The sequence below is a fragment of the Erinaceus europaeus genome, chromosome 22, assembly GCF_950295315.1.
Source record: "Erinaceus europaeus chromosome 22, mEriEur2.1, whole genome shotgun sequence".
Classification (NCBI taxonomy): Eukaryota; Metazoa; Chordata; class Mammalia; order Eulipotyphla; family Erinaceidae; genus Erinaceus; species Erinaceus europaeus.
This window is the reverse complement of record NC_080183.1, coordinates 7290136-7310632: the sequence shown is the minus strand read 5'-3', so window position 1 is coordinate 7310632 and position 20497 is coordinate 7290136. Positions and strand designations below refer to the sequence as shown.

Sequence of the window (20497 nt, the reverse complement as noted above, 5' to 3'; positions counted from 1 at the left end):
GGATAGAGGCAAAGAACTGGGAAGGGGGTGGAGGGAGAGAGAGAGAGAGAGGGAGAGAGAGACCTGTAGCCATGATTTACTGTTTGTGAAGTTGCTTCACTGCAGGTGGGTACTGGGGACTTGAACCTTGGTCCTTGTGTACTGTAGCATATACACTCAACTAAGTCCCCCCCCCAGTGATGTTATCATGTGCAAGAACCTGGGTTTATGTCCTGATCCCCACCTGCAAGAGGATACTTGATGAGCCGTGAGGCAGATCTGCAGGTGTCTGTCTGTCTCTTTTCTTCTCTATCCCCATCCCCCGCTCTGGTCTCTTCTTAATTTCTCTCTGTCCTATGAAATAAAAATAGAAAGGAAAGAAATAGCCATCAGGAGCAGTACCGTACAGTGGATTCATAGTGTGGGCATCAAGCACCATTGTTAGCCCTAATAATTTTAATAATTATTTATTTATTTAATAGTTTTTTTTTTTTCCTCCAGGGTTATTGCTGGGCTCGGTGCCTGCACCATGAATCCACCACTCCTGGAGGCCATTTTTCCCCCTTTTTTGTTGCCCTAGTTGTTGCTATTTTTTTTTTAAATGATAGTATTCCCTCTCAGAATTACAGAAAGGGTAAACAGAGCAGCTGGTGCGACCTGGTGTGTTCACAAGCTTTGTGACCAGGTATCACAGAGGTTGTGTAGGACCAGTTTTCCTCAACACTGGCATCACAGAGTTTGCAAACCCCTTTCCACACCACAGCTCCTGTGGCATCATAGCTGCCTTCCAGAAAAGACAGGGTGATGAGACTCTGTTTCACTGAAGAGGAAGCAGCAGGACACTCAGGACTGCCCAGCATCACACAGTCGATTCCGGGCTGAGCAGCAGGAAAGAAACCTGGGCTTGTGGTTGGCCCTTCCGTTCTTTTCCCATCCCCATACCACACACATGGCGGGAGATGCCAGCAATGTTGGCTCTTTGATAAATAGTTAATAAAAAAAACATTAATGCCCATTTTTGTGTTGTTTCTTCAGCTTTGCCTAAGTGTCAAGTAAAGGTGAAAAGTAGATCAGTCTCGATCTTTTGCAGTAAGAGCATCACAGCTCCCTGAAACCTAAATGTTAGACCTCTCACACAAGGAGTTATTTAATATTTAATAGTTTGCTCATCTGGGTCCTGTTCAGCTATGTTAGACAGCTGGTTTCGGTGCAAAAAAAAAATGGCTTTCATATGGCAGGTTGGTAGTTCCATTGGCATTTGCTACTGTTTTGCTTTTTAAACAGAAGCACTGCTCAGCCATTATGGGGATTCCAGGGATTGAACCTGGGATGTCAGACATTATGCTATTTCACCTCCCATTAGCCCATTAATTTTGTGATCCTGAAAAAAGGATCATTTAAAAAAATGGGAGAGAGAGGCTGCAAAATAGTTTGCTTGGATAGTGTACTGCTTTGCCATGTCTGCTACCCAGATTTGATCCCCGGCCCCAACTGCAGTGTCTGTCCCTCTCTCTCTCCCTTTCTGCCTTTCTTTTTTTTTTTTTTTAAAGACTTTCTTTATATATATATATATATTTTGTAATTTATTTATTTATCTTCCCTTTTGTTGCCCTTGTTGTCTTTTTATTGTTGTTGTAGTTGATGTCGTCATTGTTGGATAGGACAGAGAGAAATGGAGAGAGGAGGGGAAGACAGAGAGGAGGAGAGAAAGAAGTCACTTCACAGGCGGTCACTTCACCGCCTGTGAAGTGACTCCCCTGCAGGTGGGGAGCCGGGGGCTCGAACCGGGATCCTCTTGCCGGTCCTTGTGCGTAGCGCCACCTGCGCTTAACCCGCTGCGCTACCGCCCGGCTCCCCCTGTCTGCCTTTCTAAGTCAATCTGAAGAAGCCTGGGAAAGTAAGTAAAATATCAACTAATTGTTTTTGTTTTGCTTTTTGTACAAATCAAAAAAAATTTGGAAAATGAGTAATTGTCTTATCTTTGTACCTTAATGTTTACGTCCGAAGGCTGGGGACATAGCTCAGGGGGAGAGCACAAGACTTGCATTTGGCCCCACAGTGCATGTGCTAGAGCTGAACTGGAGTTCTGTCCTTTCTGACTCTCGTTGAAAAGACAGGATTTAAAAATGAATTTCCAAAGAAGACCGCGCAGACACAGCTATAAAATGGACCAGTAATATGTTGAGCATTTCCTCACCCACTCAGGGAACCCCAATGGCAGAAAGCTGTTTTCCGAGTTGTCATTTCTCTGCTCACAGCTCCTGAGAGAGCATGCCCAGTTCATGTCGGAAGCAGCGTCTTGGCCGGTCGTGGGCCAGTTCTCCAGCATCGGCTCCTTGGGTGCCGACGAATCAAAATGGTTGTGTTCTGAGTTTAAAGACAGCTTGGTGACACTGGGAGAAGAAAGCAGGAGCCCTGGGACAAGTGCTGCCCCGCTTCACTTGGTGAGTGTCCCTCCTTGAGTTCACGTACTTTCTCATCCAGAAGAAAAGCTGAGAAGTGATCTTCCATGTGATAGAAGTTGCCCTGAGCGGCTTTGGGATGAGACAGCAACAGATAGGCACCATCATTTGTAATCAGAGTGTATGCTGTTGGTATTTTTTTTAAGATTTTATTTTTATTCATTAGCTATGAAAGAGAATTTTACATGAGGCAGAGAGGAGAGACAGGGGCTTGTGCTGGATTCAAAGCTCCATTTCAATGACAGATTAGCCTACAATTGGTCATTTCTTCAGATTGTCAAAGCCAAGGAGAAATATTTCATGAAGTATTGCCAGTAGGATTATGAGCATGTTAATTATTTACAGATCTTTGGGTTAATAATTTATTTTGCGTTCAATTCAATGTTGGCATTGCAGAGGAAAAACTATTTAAATTGAAGTGCAATCATTTTTCTCATCTGATATATCTGTTTCCTGTTAGTTGCATTGCTAGAAGTTAAGTTTGTTTCCGGAAGACAGGAACTTTTTTTTTTTTTTTTAAGATTTTGCACACTTTCCAAGTTCTTTTTTTTTTTATATTTATTTGTTTTCCCTTTTGTTGCCCTTCTTTTATTGTTGTAGTTATTGTTGTTATTGATGTCATCGTTGTTAGATAGAACAGAGAGAAATGGAGAGAGGAGGGGAATATAGAGTGGGGAGAGAAAGATAGACACCTGCAGACCTGCTTCACCGCCTGTGAAGTCTGGGGAGTCTGGTGGTGGCACAGGAGGTTAAACACACATGGCGCAAAGCACAAGGACCAGCGTAAGGATCCCAGTTCGAGCCTCCGGCTCCCCACCTGCAAGGGAGTCGCTTCACAGGTGGTGAAGCAGGTCTGCAGGTGTCTTTCCCCCTCTCTGTCTTCCCCTCCTCCTTCTATTTCTCTGTCCTATCCAATAATGATGACATCAGTAACAACAACAACAAGAACTACAACAATAAAACAATAAGGGCAACAAAAGGGAGTAAATAAATAATTTTTTTAAAAAAAGATTTTGCACACTTTCCAAGTTCTTTTTTTTATATTTATTTACTTTCCCTTTTGTTGCCCTTCTTTTATTGTTGTAGTTATTATTGTTGTTATTGAGGTCGTCGTTGTTAGAACAGAGAGAAATGGAGAGAGATGGGGAAGATAGAGTGGGGAGAGAAAGACAGACACCTGCAGACCTGCTTCACCACCTGTGAAGTGACTCCCCTGCAGGTGGGGAGGCAGAGGCTCGAACCGGGATCCTTACGCCGGTCCTTGCTCTTTGCGCCACGTGCACTTAGCCCACTGCTCCCTCCAAGGTTTTATTTATTTATTTATTTATTTTTTATTTAAGAAAGGATAAATTAACAAAACCATGAGGTAGGAGGGGTACAACTCCACACTATTCCCACCACCCAATCTCCATATCCCACCCCCTCCCCTGATAGCTTTCCCACTCTCTATCCCTCTGGGAGCATGGACCCAGGGTCATTGTGGGTTGTAGAAGGTGGAAGGTCTGGCTTCTGTAATTGCTTCCCCGCTGAATATGGGCGTTGACTGGTCGGTCCATACTCCCAGTCTGCCTCTCTCTTTCCCCAGTAGGGTGGGTCTCTGGGGAAGCGGAGCTCCAGGACACATTGGTGGGGTCTTCAGTCTAGGGAAGCCTGGCCGGCATCCTGATGACATCTGGAACCTGGTGACTGAAAAGAGAGTTAACATACGAAGCCAAACAAATTGTTGAGCATCCAAGGTTTTTTTAACTAAGTATTCCATCTTGAGATTTTCGTTTTAAAAATGAATTTCATGGACAATAGTTCCATCTGTTAGAGCAGAGAACTGGAAAGCCTACAGCCCCGAAGGCTACAAGTTCAATCCCCTGCACCACCTCTGCCAGAGCTTATCTATATTGTGGCCTCTTGTTCTCCTAGCTCTCTCTCCTTCTCTCTCTCTCTCTGTCTCTCTAAGTATATAAATAAATATTTTTATTAAAAAACTAATGTCAGTCCTTTTAATGAGTAATAATAAAAGTTTGCTCAACTCGGCATGTTCTTTTTTCAGATCTATCCTTCCGTTGAGAACGTGCGGACCAGCTTAGAAGGCTATCCAGGTAAGCGTTGGAGGGACTGACCCAATTATGGTTTTTTGGTGTATGTTTCCTAAGTGTCCTCGCGAACTTTTTTTTTAAATTTTCACATTTATTGTTGAATAGAGACAGAAATTTGGGGGTGGGGGGTAGAGAGAGAAGGAGAGAGACACCTGCAGCCCTGCTTCACCACTCCTGAAGCTTTCCTCCTGCAGGTGGGGACCGGGGGCTTGAACGTGTGTCCTTGCACACTGTCATGTGAGTGTTTAGCCATGTGGACCAGCACCTTGCCCTTCCTAGCCAACTTTTAAATACAAGTGGTAAACATGTTCTCCTCCTTGAGGTGAGAAAAGTGTTAGTTAGCAATTTGGGTAGGACTTACTGTTAACTACTTAAGGATCATGAATATAGGTAAGATTGAGCACTGATATTTTCCATAGCTAAGACCATGCAATGAGACTGCTCGGGGAAAATGATTTAATCCTCACAATAAGCCCCTGAGTGGTAATTACTACCCCATTACTGGGAAGGCTGTTTATTATATAAAGAAGATGAGCAGACAAAGCCAACTTAAACACTTGCTCCATGCTTTTTCAGAGCACTTCTTACATACCTTTTCCAGATCACGTGCTCTCTCTCCACATCCTCATTGCCTGTGTCTAAAATAGATTTGTTTCTTCCAAATGTGAAAGCCGATGCAGTTATATTTAAGGCCTTTGGTGTGACCTAGTTGATATATCAGCTCTGTCAAAAGCTATATCTGTAAATGTCTGAGATTATTTGATAGACATTTTCCAATTTCTCATCCAGTTTCCTTATGTCAGTGTTGTGCACTGGGCTTTTCTGTAGAATCCAGGTCCCTCCAGACAGTGCATTCAGGAGACAGGCGCCAAGAACCCAGATAGTTGTGCCTCTGGAAAAAGGGCAGTCTCGTTGACATGTGCTCCCTACTGGAAGCATAATGCTCCACATTAGGCTAATTCAGTTCATTTACTACTTGTCAAAGTAGAAGTGACCCTGCCAGAAAAATGTCAGTAGGATTTGGAGTGTATTAGTCCATTTGTTGCCATTTAATGGCAAAGCAAAAGCTATTTCACTGGCTTCAAGGACATAGTGATTGCTGGGGTTTTATTCTTTTTCTCTTTTCTCTGTGTATCTTTTTTCTCTACTTCTAATAGCTTCAATCCATTCAAAGCAATTTTTCCTTCATGTGGAAGAACATGGTATTTTCAATAAAGCCATTTTACAGCTGGTCTTGAAACCCTGACTATGTTTTAAGTTATTTACAGTTGGAGATACAATGTACCTTTGATAAAGCCCTCCTTTATTTGTTTGTTTGCTGGACAAAGAGAAACCAAGAGAGGACTGGGAGATAGAGAAGGAAAGAGAGACCTCCCAGCATTGCTTCCCCACTAGTGATGCCTCCCCTGCAGGTGTGGACAAGAAGCATGAACCGCTGGGGTCCTGGAGCATTGTAACTTGTGCACTCTGAATGGGTGCACCCCCACCCAGCCCTAGTAGCACCTTTTTTGAGTATGGATTGTGGAGAAGTAAGTTCCAGCCTGTGTCTAGGAAGTCCCTCCTTTGAACGATGAACAGAAATCGTCTTCTAATTGTGTTTCTACTTGTAACTGAATTTATTTTCCTTGTAGGAAGATGGCTTTTAGCACTCCTTCTTGTAAAGCTTAAATGATTACCGAGCATGTTAATTTAATTGGTTCTAATGATCATTCTGTTCCTTTTATAAGTATTCAATTAGCTAATACAAAGTCTGTTTGGAAGTAGTAGAGTGTAAAAAGTGAAGGAGGCAGAGAACCAAGTTCTCCTCTTAGTCTGTCTCCCTAAGGTAAAAACAGAGCCCTGCTAGGCCTCATCTTGCAAAGTCTAGCTAAGACTAGGATTCTCTATGGTATGTTATACACATCAAGCCTATGCTGTTATAGATATTATATCACCACTCCAAGCGATTCCTTGGATCTTTTATTAATTTTTTAAATTTATTTAATTTGACAGAATATAGAGAAATTGAGAGAAGAAATGGATAAAAAGGGGAGGGAAGGGGGTTAGGCGTTAGCGCAGCGGGTCAAGCACACATGACACGAAGAGCAAGGACCAGTATAAGGATCCCAGTTCAAGCCCCCGGCTCCCCACCTGCAGTGGGGTCACTTCACAAGTGGTGAAGCAGGTCTGCAGGTGTCTTATCTTTCTCTCTCTCTGTCTTCCCCTCCTCTCTCCATTTCTCTCTGTCCTATCCAATAACTATAACAACAATAATAATACCCACAACAATGATAAAACAACAAGGGCAACAAAAGGGGGAAAAAATAGCCTCCAGGAGCAGTGGATTCATGGTGCTGGCATCGAGCCCCAGCAATAACCCTGGAGGCAAAAATAAAGTGGGGGGGGGGAGGGAAATTGAGACGCCTGTAAGTGCTGCTTTACTGCTCGTGAAGCATCCCCCTAACAGGTGGGGACTGAAGACTTAAACTCAAGTCTTTGTGCAATGTGATGTGTGCACTCAACCGGGCACGTCACCACCTAGCCCCTATACCTTTTTAATTTCAGGTAGTTAATATTTCCTCTCTCATATTCACCCCAAAAGAAAGGAAACCCTATTGACAGATAGGCCTGAGTATAGATAATAAATTTCGATGCTGTAACATAACAGTGACTTTATATTTCCCTGCCCTCTCACTACTTGTTATAGATTTTTCTCCTTAATGAAGGATCCTCCAATTCCATAAATTTTATTTATTTATTTATTTATTTATTTATTTATTTATTTATGGCCCATCCACCCATCCAGGCAGTGAGTGAGTAGTTAGTTACAAACACAGGTAGAGTGAAGTGGCAGGGCGCTGGGAACGGCTAGAGGATAGACCCAGGGGACTATGGGGACATGAGAAGAAACCGGAGTCACCAGTGACTGCAGGCTTTGGCCCAAGAACTGAGCCCCAGAAGCCACTGGTGGGATGGGGGGGGAGGGGTAGAACTTTCCAGAATGTCCCAGGCTGTTTCGCACCTCAGGGCTGGATGCATTCAGGCCTGGAACGCCCTCTCGGGCCTCTCGAAAAAGAAGGTGGCAGTGTGGGGGTCGGTGGTTGCAAAGCGGGTTAAGCACACATGGCGCAAAGTGCAAGCACAGGCGTTAGAATCCGGGTTCAAGGCCTGGCTTCCCAGCTAAATTCCATAAATTTTATTTATTTTATTTTCCTCTTTCTTTTAAAAGCTGGGGGTTCTCTTCCATATAGCATCCAGACAGCTGAAAAACAGAATTGGCTCCATTCCTATTTTCAGTAAGTAATTGGTTTAAAATGCTGCTGTGGCTCCTTTTGAAATAAGAGTGTTATTTATGTCAGTCTGATTTTTATAAAAGCCACCTTACATAATATCACAGTACTTTTCCATCTACATGTGTCAATAATAGATCTAATAGAAAACAAGGTTTTGACATTTTCTGGAATAGATTTTATTGCCAAAGAGTAAAATGTATCTTTGCGAGATTTCTTTTTATATATTGGTTTGCAAAGAGAAAGACCACTAAAGAGAGCATGTTGGGGGGCTTAAAAATTACATAAGCAGTATTTCAGTTCTTATTTCCTATGTCAGAAAAATTGTTAATATGTTCATACCCTGTCTTGTAGTTGAAGGCTTGTTCAGGGCAGAACCCATACCACTGCTTCTCCAGGACATAGGATCTTAGGTTTGTTGTAAGAGTTCAGTAAGTCAGGCTTGGAAGAGAGCATTATGGTTAATTTAAGTGCCGGAATGACTCTGCTGCTTTTATAAAAATGAGCAAAGAAAAAGGGGCATTAAGACAAAACAAGCAAATTAAAGATTGCAGTTTTCTTCACTTACCTTTTAGGAGACAGTTAATCCATCACAAGTCCCTAAAAGTGACTTTCATTTGTTATATAAGATTGTCCTTTGGGGGCCTGAGAGATAGCATATAATGGCTATGCAAAATGACTTTCTTTCTCTTATTTATTTATTTATTTATTTATTTATTATTGGATAGAGACAGAGAGAAATTGAGAAGGGAGGGGGAGATAGAGAGGGAGAGAGACAGAGAGACACCTGTAACACTGCTTCACCACTTATGAAGCTTTCTTCGTGCAGGTGAGGACCAGGGGCTTGAACCTGGATCTTTGCACACTGTAATGTGTGCACTTAACCAGGTGTGCCACCGCCTGGCCCCCAAAATGACTTTCTTACCTGAGGCTTTGAGGCCCTAGGTTCAGTCCCTAGTACTAACATAAGCCAGAGCTGAGCAATGCTCTGGTTGATAATAATAATAATAATAAGCCACATTAACAAAGTAACTGAGTGCATAAGTGAAGTAAGTGGCCTGAATCCTTCCCTAGTTAGACAAGTGGCACATCCCCTGTGATCTCGGCCAATCTGTTTCATGCCTGGCTTAATAGGTGTTCTGTTTGTTGGGCAGATGTGTCAGTGTTAGACTGATGTCCTTCTGAACTGCCCCCCTGCTTTTCAGCATTGAGTTTGGATGCTCATACGGTTTGCATTTTTCCCACTTTGTATTTTGTTCACTAAGTTTTTCTGAGCCCAGGCTAAGTAATGCACTATGAGAGGATGATTGTGGCTTTTAAGAAGGTAACAGGCCAGAGAAACAGCACACCAGAGATGTGTGTGTTTATGTGTTCTTGACAAAAAGATATAAGAAGGTTCTATTCCGAAGAATTTCACGGTGCTTTTTTTTTTTTTTTTGTGGTTGGTGGTAATCCTCCACACACATGTTATTTATAAAGTGTACACACATGATTCTGTTACCTGAGGCTCGGCCGCACATGGCGCTGAGTGCTGTGTGCTCACTGCCCAGATGACAGAGGCTTGGTTTTCAAGCAGTTTTCTAGTACTAGGATTATGACTGATTTAGTCTTTTCTACTGCTCAGTTCTGGCTTATGCTGGTGCAGGGGATTGAACCTGGGACTTTTGGTGCCTCCGGCATAAAAGTCTTTTTTGCACAGCCATTATGCAATCAGCCCAGCCCTTCATTTGTGGTTTTTCTTCTTGATTTCTGTCTCCTGTGACTAGCAAGTGGTCAGCAGAGACTTCTGGCCGCAGTCATGCCATGCCGCATATTAAGACGTATATGAGACTCTCTCCAGACTTCAGTCAGATGGCTTGGTTCCTTGTCACAAGGTAAGTCAGTAGTCCCATGTAAAACTCACACTGCCTTTCCAAAAAGTGCTATCGTGAACTGTCGATAACTTGCTCTGTGTGTGGCGTGTGGATCCATTTAAAGGAGGCCCAGGACTTAAATCACTGCCTGATATTACTAACACAAACATCTGGGATTTTCTGCTTCAATGATGAGGATTAGGCCAATTGACATTTTGAGGTAAATACAGAAGGAAAATAATGTAGTAAAATTAATATTTGTTCTTTCATTACTTTCAATAATTAATTGAAAGTTGAGCAATCAAATTTCCATTGTGTCCTTTTAAAAAGACTTTGTTAAGAAAGAACTAACATACTAACTCCCCAGTTTAAAGTTTGTGGTTTAATTTAGTGCATTCACAGATCGTGCAAACATCACCATAATCTTAATTTTAGAATGATTTCATCATCCTTCTATTAAAAAAAAAAAACCTTATTTTTAGAGCAAGGTAAATTGATATGCCCTTTGAAAACTACTGCTGAAATCAGAATGAGTTGCTGATTTCTAGTCTGGGTAAATACCATTTGGCATTTCTTCATGAGTTAAGAACACCATTGACATCAATAGCAATGAATTCAGGTATAGTAGAATAACTTATTAGTAGTGAATAAACTTTGAAAGAAATAGTTAAAAGCCCTCCTGAGTAAACTTTAAAACCAAAGTGCCACTTGGAGACAAACACAAATCCCTTTCCTGGGCTGTGGAAATCAGTCACTAAACTCTTCACCTTGGCTGAGGGTAAGAAAGAGTGACCTGCAGTGCCAGGGGTATAGGTCAGGTGCAAAAGAGGACTTCTTTTCCTGGAGGGTTTTGAGACCCCATAGCATAATGGGAAAACAAATTTTTGAGTCCTCAAGATAAGTATTCCAGATGTTCTGCCATCACTGGCTAGTTCACTTGGTGACCGTGGGAAGTTTATTTAATCTAAGTCTGTTTTCTTGCCCATAACATGGACAACACTGTGGCTGCAATTCAGAGTTCTTGTAAGAACTGATGGGAAGCCAGAACTGAGCACAGCCTACTTTTCAGTACACTTGTTCAGGTTCCATCTTCAGGACTGGGGAGGGATGATGGCCAGGGAATCAGTGTGTTTTCCTGTGCAGTCTTTCAAAAGAGAAACTTTTGCTTCTGAAGAGGTAGGTTTCCCAGCTGCCAAGGCCTGAATTCTCTGTTTCTTGGGTAGAGGAGTTACTTACTGCCTGAGACAGGTGAGTGGTGCCTGGCAGAGCAAAGACATTAGAAGGCATGTGACCATACTTTGGGCAAGTTCAAAGCCCAGTTGTCTTAGTGAGTGTGACTTTGGCATTGATCCCTTTCCCTAATTTTATTTCAAATGAACACACACTTGAAAAAGCCAAATTATTTCAGATACTCCTCATTAAGCTCCTGAATGATTAGGTTATAAAGATGCTCGGCCTTCGACAAAACTAGCCTTGAGTCCATTTCCAATTGTTGATCAATCTGTAAAGGGATCTGAATACTCAGAGAACCATTTCTATTTCAGCTCATCTGTTTATTCACACCAAGTTGCCGAGTCAGGGTTAGAAAGCCCTGGCTATTGCTGCCGTTGTTTGACATGTCTTGATCCTGTGTGACCTTCGCTTTCTATAAATTCTGATAAGAGCTGATAGGACTAGAAAAAAATAATCTACCTGCTTGCATTTCTGAAGCTTTTATCTGTGGTAGACCAAGAGCCACTTTATAGTAAGCCTCTTTATTTTTGTGTGTTATGTACCTGAAGTGCAGTGACATTCCCTTCAATCTAGTATGTCCGATCTCTAAGAGTTTGGGTGGCAAGACTCTAATCATTCTATTACTTTTACGCTAGTCAAGAATCTTACCGAAATGCCACTTTGCAACAATGTCAGTTTATATCTTAAGACTATACTTTGGTGAACAATCCTCTGAACCTTTAACTATTTGAATTTTTTCAGTAGGTAGTAAAAGCAGCATAGAGAAGCTTATCAGCCACTCCATAGAAATAGAATGTGTCTAGTATCATTTTTTTTCCTGCTGGGACAAGTAGTGCCCAGAGAAATTAACGTGACCAAAGCTAGACAGCTCAGCTTAGAGCCCCACAGAATGGCTTTTTATTGCCTCCTGCCTCAGGGGGTACATTTGTTCTCCCAGATAGCTGTGTTTTGTCCGTTTCTCCTCCTTGTGGATCTTTTGAAGTTTGCTAGAGATGGAATCTTGGTGCAGACAGAGAGAAATGGAGAGGTAAGGGAGAGAGAGAGACACCTGCAGCTCTGCTTCACTGCTCATACTGCTTCCACCCTACAGATGGGGACTAGGAGCTTGAACCCGGGTCCTTGGTCATGGTAATGTGTTCACTTCCCTGAGTGTGCTACTGCCCAGCCCCCAGGACATTCCCTCTTACACTTCTGTAAAGATCAGGGTTCTCCAGAGAAATATTGTTAAAACTGACCAGACACACAGAGAAACAATCAGATACACAGGGTACGAGTTTCTTTTTATTTTAAGAAACTGAATCACAACTGTGGAAGCATGGCATCCTGATATGCAAGCTCTGAGCCTGGATCTCTGTCTGTTTCGTTGGAAAACTGACTTGAATATCTGCTTGGGGACTGTATCATCCCTCCAACGTGGAGTAAGACAGTGGAGAGGTGCTTCCCAAAAGTTGCTGAGTGCTTAAAGATCCTGTTTCAAGTGCATTTAAGAAGGCTTAGATACGGGAGTCAGGCAGTAGCGCAATGGGTTAAGCACATGTGGCGCAAAGCGCAAGGACTGCTTTAAGGATCCCGGTTAGGGCCCCCCCCGTCCCCCCGCGGCTCCCCGCCTGCAGGGGAGTCACTTCACAGGCGGTGAAGCAGGTCTGCGGGTGTCTTGTCTTTCTCTCCCCCTCTCTGTCTTCCCCTCCTCTCTCAATTTCTCTCTTTCCTATCCCACAATGATGACATCAACAACAACAATAATAACTATAACAATAAAACAACAAGGGCAACAAAAGGGAGTAAATAAATAAATATTAAAAAATTTAAATTAAAAAAAGAAGGCTCAGATAAAAGTAACCTTTTACAAAGGCAGTTTTTATAGCTGAGTGACGGTGTGTACTTGTTTATGAGAATACAACTAGGGAAAAGCCTAATTCCTGTGTGGGGTGGGAAGGGACACTTTAAACAGCTAGGACACTGTATCCTCTTGTTTCTCTCTTTATCTGTGTAAAGGCCATAGCACTCCCAGTGTGTTATGTCTTTGGGGTATGGTGGGGGAGGGGGGCCAGCTTGAGCTTTAAAGTGGCATGTCATCACAATCTGGATGTACCTCTAGCACCTGGGAAAGCAGCTCAGCTGGCAGGGAGGTGCTCTTCCACAAGGCTTTCTTGGAAGAGATGTGGCTTGTGGTCCAGGAAGTGGCTCAGTGGATAAAGTATTGGACTCTCAAGCATGAGGTCCAGAGTTTGATCCCTGGAAGCACTTGTACCAGAGTGATGTCTGGTTCTTTCTCTCTCTCCTCCTCTTTCTCATTAATAAATAAATAAAATCTTAAAAAGGAAGAAAGAAAGAAAGAAAGAAAGAAAGAAAGAAAGAAAGAAAGGGAAGATGTGGCTTTAGCATACATTTGAAATAATGTTTCTCAGCAGGGTGTGTAGTTTTGGCATTTTGGTCCAAAAAATTATTTGTTCAGGGCTGTCCCATGCATTGCAGGATATTTAAAAATCTGCCCTTCATATACTAAATCTTGCCGAGTCATGGTAAAAACAAACAAAATTACTCTTTATTTTTATTTATTTATTTATTTATTTATTTATGTTTTTGGTCTCCGGGGTTATCACTGGGGTCCGATGCCAGCACTATGAATCCACTGCTCCTGGAGGCCATGTTTCCCCTCTTGTTGCCCTTGTTGTCGGCCCTTGTTGTGGTTGTTATTGTTGTTATAGTTGTTGTTGGATAGGACAGAGAGAAATCGAGAGAGGAGGAGAGAAAGACACCTGCAGACCTGCTTCACTGCTTGTGAAGAGGACACCCCCCCCCCCCGCAGGTGGGGAGCTGGAGGCTCGAACTGGGATCCTTGCGCTGGTCCTTGTGCTTTGCGCCATGTGCACTTAACCCACTGTGCTACCACCCAGCTCCCCCCCCCCTTTTTTTTCATTGGGGTTATTTATTGCTAGGGCTCTCTGCCTGCACCTGTATCCATTGCTCATCTCAATTTCTGTCTCAACCCAGAAATAAATTAAAATAAAAGAATAAAGATTAATGACCATGGGGGTAGGAGGTTTCGGGTCCTGGTGTACAGTGGTGGAGGAGGACCTAGGCAGGGGGTGAAAGTGTTTTGCAGAAAACTGAGAGATCTGACACATGTACCAACAACTGTATTCACTGTTATCCGTAAGCTATTAATCCTCCCAATCAAAATTTGAAAAATGATAATGATGATGAAGACTGGGGAGTTGTCTCAGAAGTAAAGCTGATCCCTTGCAAACATGAAGCTGTGGGCTTCCTCCCTGGCCTACTAAATAGAGCAGTGCTCTGGTCTCTTCTCCGTAAGCAAGTAAATAAACAAACAAACAAACAGTTATGATCACGGGCCAAGGAAGTAGCTTCATAGTGCTCTGACCTCTCTCTCCCTCCTTTATTTTCTCTCTCATAATAAATCTTTTTGATGATAAAGATGATGATGAAAAATATGCAGAACCCCTCCAAAAGATCAGATTTCCTAATTTGGAAGAATTCATCACCTTAGAAGTGCATTTCACAGAATAGAATCCTTGAGGTGTTTCTCTTCCTCTGTCTGGTAAGTGGCTTCTTGTCATAGCCACTCTGGTTTTTGTTTCTAAGATTTATTTATGAAAAAGAGAGAGAACCAGAACATCACTTTCACACATGCAGTGCTAGGGATCGAACCCAGGACTTCAGCTTAAGAGTCCAGTGCTTTATCCACTGCACCACATCCGAGTGACATCACATTTGTGGAACCTGACTACTGAAGGTCAGGGATTGAAATCTTATTATTAGAATATTATGAAGATGCTGAAGATACGGTTTCACCTTCTATGCTATTTAGTCTATTAAATACAAATAGATCATTAAGTTTTCATTTCCCCTTTCTCTTTCATGTGGTGCTACCAGGGCTCTGGCTGAAGCATCTGTCATAGATCTTGGGTTATATTTTAGGATGAGTTGCCACAGTTACCGAATTGTAAAGTCTGGGCTGAAACCATTTTTAATGAAGCTTCCCTTCTATTGGACTATCTACATTAGAAGTGTTTGTTCTGTGCTAAGAGAAAATGAGGTTTGATTCCCCTACACCTTTTCTTACACACCTGGACTGTCAGTAATTATTTGTATCGTGTTTGTGTCCCTTCCCAACCAACACGTCATGCCTGGTGTCTAGTGGCTCCGAAAATTATGAATGAATGATAACTCCCCTTAATCTAACTATGCTATAAGTACATATGCCAAAAGCATATGTTCAGACACTAGAAACTAGCACCTTAGGGCTGGGGAGGCAGCATGTGATGCAAAAAGACTTTTGTGCCCGAGGCTTCAATAGCCAGGGTTCAATCCCCAGTTCCATCGCCAGCCAGAGCTAAGCAATACTGGGGTGTGTCTGTCTGTCTCTATCTCTCACCCTTCTCGGGATTTCTTTCATTCAATATTAAAAAAAAAAAAAAAAAAACTAGCATTTTTAGCTTGAACTTCTTAGAATGTACTATTGGCTGGCAATTTCTTCTTTTGTCTAGTCGCATTTCTAGAAAAATATTTATAGCCCTCAGTCCTGCCACAGAGGCATCCTGTGTTTGATGGACAGCCTGTTGTTATGGAAATGATTGGGGACACGATGGCAGATACAGTGTTTAAATTTTGCCACACCACTGAGTCGGCAAGAGGAGTTAGAAGCAGCAGCCTTGGCTAAGAGAGTACCTAGGAGTAATTGGCAAACTCGGTGAGAACAATTATGAAAGCTGTGCATTGTAGGTGGGTAGAAAAAAAAAAAAAAGAAAGAAAGAAAAACCGCTGTTCCAGTTGCCTAGCAACTGACAGGCATTGTGGGCTCTTTAGAGATGAGCAGGAATGTTGGTGCTGCCACTTTGGTGGGGGGGAAGGACTAGACAAGTGTTCAACTACATAACTACCAAGTTTTTTTTTTTTTCTCCTTTCTTTTTAATCATCTTACTAGGGAGATAATAATTTACAATGCAGTTGTCACAGAAGTGCAGTTTCTTATCTCCCCATGACAGGTGTCTTAAATCCTCCTCCACTGTTGTGCACAGATCCGCAGTGCCTTCTCAACCCTGGTCCTTCTCCCCCCACCACTGTATCATTTTGAAGAAACATGAAAGACATTCTCTCCTCCTCTGCTTTTCAACATCATCGCTATGTGATACTTCTCTGATGTCTGTTCCTTTGATACTGAAACAAAACAGTCTTTTCTCCCTCCTTTGTCTGAGTCTTTTTTGGTGAAGAAGAAATTGGATCACACACAAAAATATTTGTAGGTGTCATGGGTAGGCTTGGTTGCTGGGCGCTGGGACTCTCAGATAATGGGCTGAGTTGGTATGCCTGATGTACTTTGTTATAAATAATGATTATCGGTACTGTGTCTGCAAATGACTTCCTTTGTACTTGAGAGATGATTCAAGGCCATCTCTCCACCCCCGCTTTCTTGCATTCTGCTTCACAGAGAATAGGGACAGATCATGCCCCTTTTTCATCCTTACAGGAGCAGGGGAAGCTGGAGAACCCTCCCCAGGACCTCCAGGCTCCTCAAGCATTGGCATTGGTACCCACAGAGCATACCTGTAGTCTGAGATGAAAAGTTACTCCAAGCTCTTTCTGGGGTAAGCTATCTCCTGGGGGCCAGGAGATAGCTTACCCCTCAGGGCATATGCTTTGTCCTGTGTGTGACCCAGGTTTGAACCCCAGTACATAGAAGTACCACCGTACCAGGGAGGGGAATGTCTCTAGTGCTGTGTTATCTCTCTTCCCTGTCTGAAACTGAAACCATGAAAAACTCATGTGCAAGAGGCCCCCGCATCACAAAATGCAGTCTATAAAAAAGATCCTTTACCTGGCTCGAGTCCCCAGGTCCCCACCTGCAGGGGAGTCGCTTTACAGGTGGTGAAGCAGGTCTGTAGGTGTCTCTCTTCCTCTCCCTCTCTCTGTCATCCCCTCCTCTATCCATTTCTCTCTGTCCTATCCAACAACGATGACAACAATAACTACATCAAGGGCAACAAAAGGGAATAATAATAATAATAATAATAAAAAAGATCCTTTACAGAAACCATCACCACAGGTGTATGGTCCTTAGTAGATGCCAGCTGAGGTGATTTCATACTGTCTTAATTCACCCTCCCAGTTCAGAGCCAATGTAGGAGAACTATTCATAGAGACATTTTTTAAGGAATTTTTTTAAATATTCTTTATTTTTTTTAATATTTTATTTTATTTATTTATTCCCTTTTGTTGCCCTTGTTGTTTTATTGTTGTAGTTGTTATTGTTGTTGTCATCGTTGTTGGATAGGACAGAGAGAAATGGAGAGAGGAGGGGAAGACAGAGAGGAGGAGAGAAAGATAGACACCTGCAGACCTGCTTCACCGCCTGTGAAGCGACTCCCCTGCAGGTGGGGAGCCGGGGTTCGAACCGGGATCCTTATGCCGGTCCTTGTGCTTTGCGCCACCCGCTGCGCTACAGCCCGACTCCCCATAGAGACATTTTTTTTTCTTTTTGCCTCCAGGGTTATTGCTGGGGCTCAGTGCCTGCACCACAAATCCACTGCTCCTGGAGGCTATTTTTTCCCTTTTGTTGCCCTTGTTGTTTATCATTATTGTTGTTGTTGTTATTGCTTTTGGATAGGATAGAGAGAAATGGAGAGAGGAGGGGAAGACAGAGAGGGGGAGAGAAAGAGAGACACCTGCAGGTGTGTGAAGTGACCCCCCTGCAGGTGGGGAGCCGGGGGCTGGAACAGGGATCCTTATGCTGGTCCTTGTGCTTCATGCCATGTGTGCTTAACCCAGTGCGCTACCGCTTGGCCCCTTTTACTTTTAAAAGATATCATCGGCAGAAGATGTGTGTGTGTCGCCAGAGATAGAGAGGGAAAAGGAGAGACCGGCAGTGGCCTGGGAGGTGGTGCAGGGGATAAAGCACTGGACTCTCAAGCATGAGGTCCTGAGTTCCATCCCCAGCAGCACATGTGCCAGAGTGATGTCTGGTTCTTTCTCTCTCAGCTATCTTTCTCAAAAATAAATAAAATATTTAAAAAAAAAAAAAGAGAGAGAGAGAGAGAGACCTGCAGCCCTACTTCACCATCATGAAGCTTGCCCCCCTGTAGGAGGAGACTGGGGGCTTGATCTGGCATCATTGCACATGGTAAGATGTACACTCAACCAGGAATGCCACATCCTGGCCCCTCATAGAGTCTTTAAATAGTAGTGTGTCCCACGTGACCTAAGAGCCGGTAAGATATAGAACTGGCATCCTGCCTGTGTGCCAGGCACCCTTACAACCTTTGGCTGTGGATGAAACAAGAAAAGCAGAGCCCCTGCCCACAAGGAACTTTTGTTTTATCAATAGTCCCTGTAGCTCGGAGGCCCTTCCTCTTTGCAAACCACACACTGGCTAAAGATCTGGGGTAACCCCCAACTCAAAACCTGACTTCAGGCCCCACACACGCACATTTCCGGAAGGAGCAACTTGTCAGGCCTCTCTCTTTCCCCCTGGATGATACCCTCTGACACTGCTGGGTCTGGCTGGCGCTTGACTCTCCCCTGTCCTCCAGCTTGTTCGCTGAGCAAGTATTTACTGAGCGTTCATTTCATACCAGACTGTGCACTGAACACTGTATGGCAACTTGGAAAGCTCCTGGAATTCCGTTTGTGACATCAGGAAAGTGAGATCCTTTTAAAGACTATACAATAAACTGAGGGCTTTCATGGAGCAGATGCCACTGTTGAAAATTTGGTACAGGGAGTCGGGCGATAGTGCAGCGGGTTAAATGCACATGGTGCAAAGCTCAAGGACCGACCGTAAGGATCCCAGTTCAAGCCCCCGGCTCCCCACCTGCAGGGGGATCACTTCACAGGCAGTGAAGCAGGTCTGCAGGTGTCTATCTTTCTCTCCCCCTTTCTATCTTCCCCTCCTCTCTCCATTTCTCTCTGTCCTGTCCGACAACGACGACATCAGTAACAACAACAACAACAATAAAACAACAAGGGCAACAAAAGGGAATAAAATAAAGATTAAAAAAATAAAATAAAAAGTATTTAAAAAAAAAGAAAATTTGGTACAAATTGAGAAGAATCTGCTCCCAGGTCATCATGAGCCTGTGTGTGGGAACAACCAACTTCCCAGAATCTATTTGGTGAATTGTTAAAACTGTAATTTGCAGAAGCCCACACCACAGAGCCAATCTCCTGCCATGGGAGGCTCTTGCTTATCTGTGGGAGAGTACACTGTGATCACATTTTCTCCCTTCTATTCTTGTTGACATTTCTTAATACACTGTATCTGTAAAACATGAGACCAGCCCTCAAACAAAACACATATGACACACCACACCCCCACCTGGTGTTTAATCTCACAAGGTTGTTGACTGTTTGCAGAACTAGTTAAATTTTTTGTATTGTTATAGTTGTTGTTATTATTATTGATGTCGTTGTTGTTGGATATGACAGAGAGAAATGGAGAGAGGAGGGGAAGACGGAGGGGGAGAGAAAGACAGACACCTGCAGACCTGCTTCACCGCCTGTGAAGCGACTCCCCTGCAGGTGAGGAGCTGGGGGCTTGAACCAGTATTCTTACGCTGGTCCTTGCACTTTGCGCCACGTTTAATCTTAACAGTGCCATTACATTCCTGGAATTTGTCACTCATAGCTATACTAAAAAGTGCAAACCACATGTCTATATTAAAGGGCCCAGAATCCTCTGGACATCTTTACAAGATAAAATGGACTGCACTGGATTTCTGTCTTGGAGTATGAGAAAGGATTATGAAGTGGATGAAACAATCTAGTACAGTTCTAAGACCCATCTACCACTAAAGTTTCTGGGACAAGGTCTATAAGCCTGCCTTCTGGAGAATTCTATTGTTTGTTGAGTCACACAAGAGAGAAACCAGAGTCACCCACCCACAACTGTTAACAATTGACAACTGTTAATGCTCATTAAACATCATTTGTGTCAAGGGGCTTTACATATTTTGTCTGATGAAGTCCCCACATGACTGTGAGGCGGTAAATCACCGGAACTTGGAGCTACAGCACTTCAGAGTGTGTGAGGGGCCAGGCTGTGGCACACCTGGTAGATTCTTACACTGCCATGAGTAAATGAGGGCCTGGGTTCAAGTCTCTGGCCCTTACCTCCAGGAGGATGCATCATGAGTGCTGCAGGTGCCTCTCTCTCTCTCCCTGCCCCCCTCTTTTTTCTTCTTCATGTCACCTGTGGGCCCCCCCGCACGCTTCACACCTCGAAACCTGACTGGCTAATTTTTTCTGAAAGACCTCTGCTGTACACTCTAAAAACACACTGAAATCGTCTCCCTCATCAGCCTAGCTCTCTAATTTTTGCTGAATAATGTCTGTTATTCAGGAGCTAATTAGAGTAACCAGCTGATTGGAGGCACCTGTTGGCCCCACCCACTTCAGAACCTGATTCTCCCTTTTTATTTCTGTCTTTACCAGAAAATGTAAGAAGGGAAGCCAAGGGAAGGGGTCAAATGACCATTGGGAGCAGTGGAGTCATTGTCCAGACACCAGTGATAATCATGATAAAAAATAAAATGTAATTTAAATTTTTTAAAAATTCAGTGTGTGCCAGCTCATATTTCTACTCTTACAAACCT

The 20497-nt window shown here is 43.2% G+C and overlaps 1 protein-coding gene across 1 annotated transcript in view; it reads left to right on the top strand.

Annotated features, from left to right (window-relative positions):
- The window catches only part of TDP1 (tyrosyl-DNA phosphodiesterase 1), a 72018-nt gene that overhangs the window by 33997 nt on the left and 17524 nt on the right, over nt 1–20497 (top strand). The window contains exons 10-13 of the mRNA XM_007526828.3: nt 2238–2423; nt 4486–4534; nt 7740–7806; nt 9567–9674. Coding sequence (XP_007526890.1) covers nt 2238–2423; nt 4486–4534; nt 7740–7806; nt 9567–9674 — 410 coding nt within the window. The remainder of the gene's footprint in view (nt 1–2237; nt 2424–4485; nt 4535–7739; nt 7807–9566; nt 9675–20497) is intronic.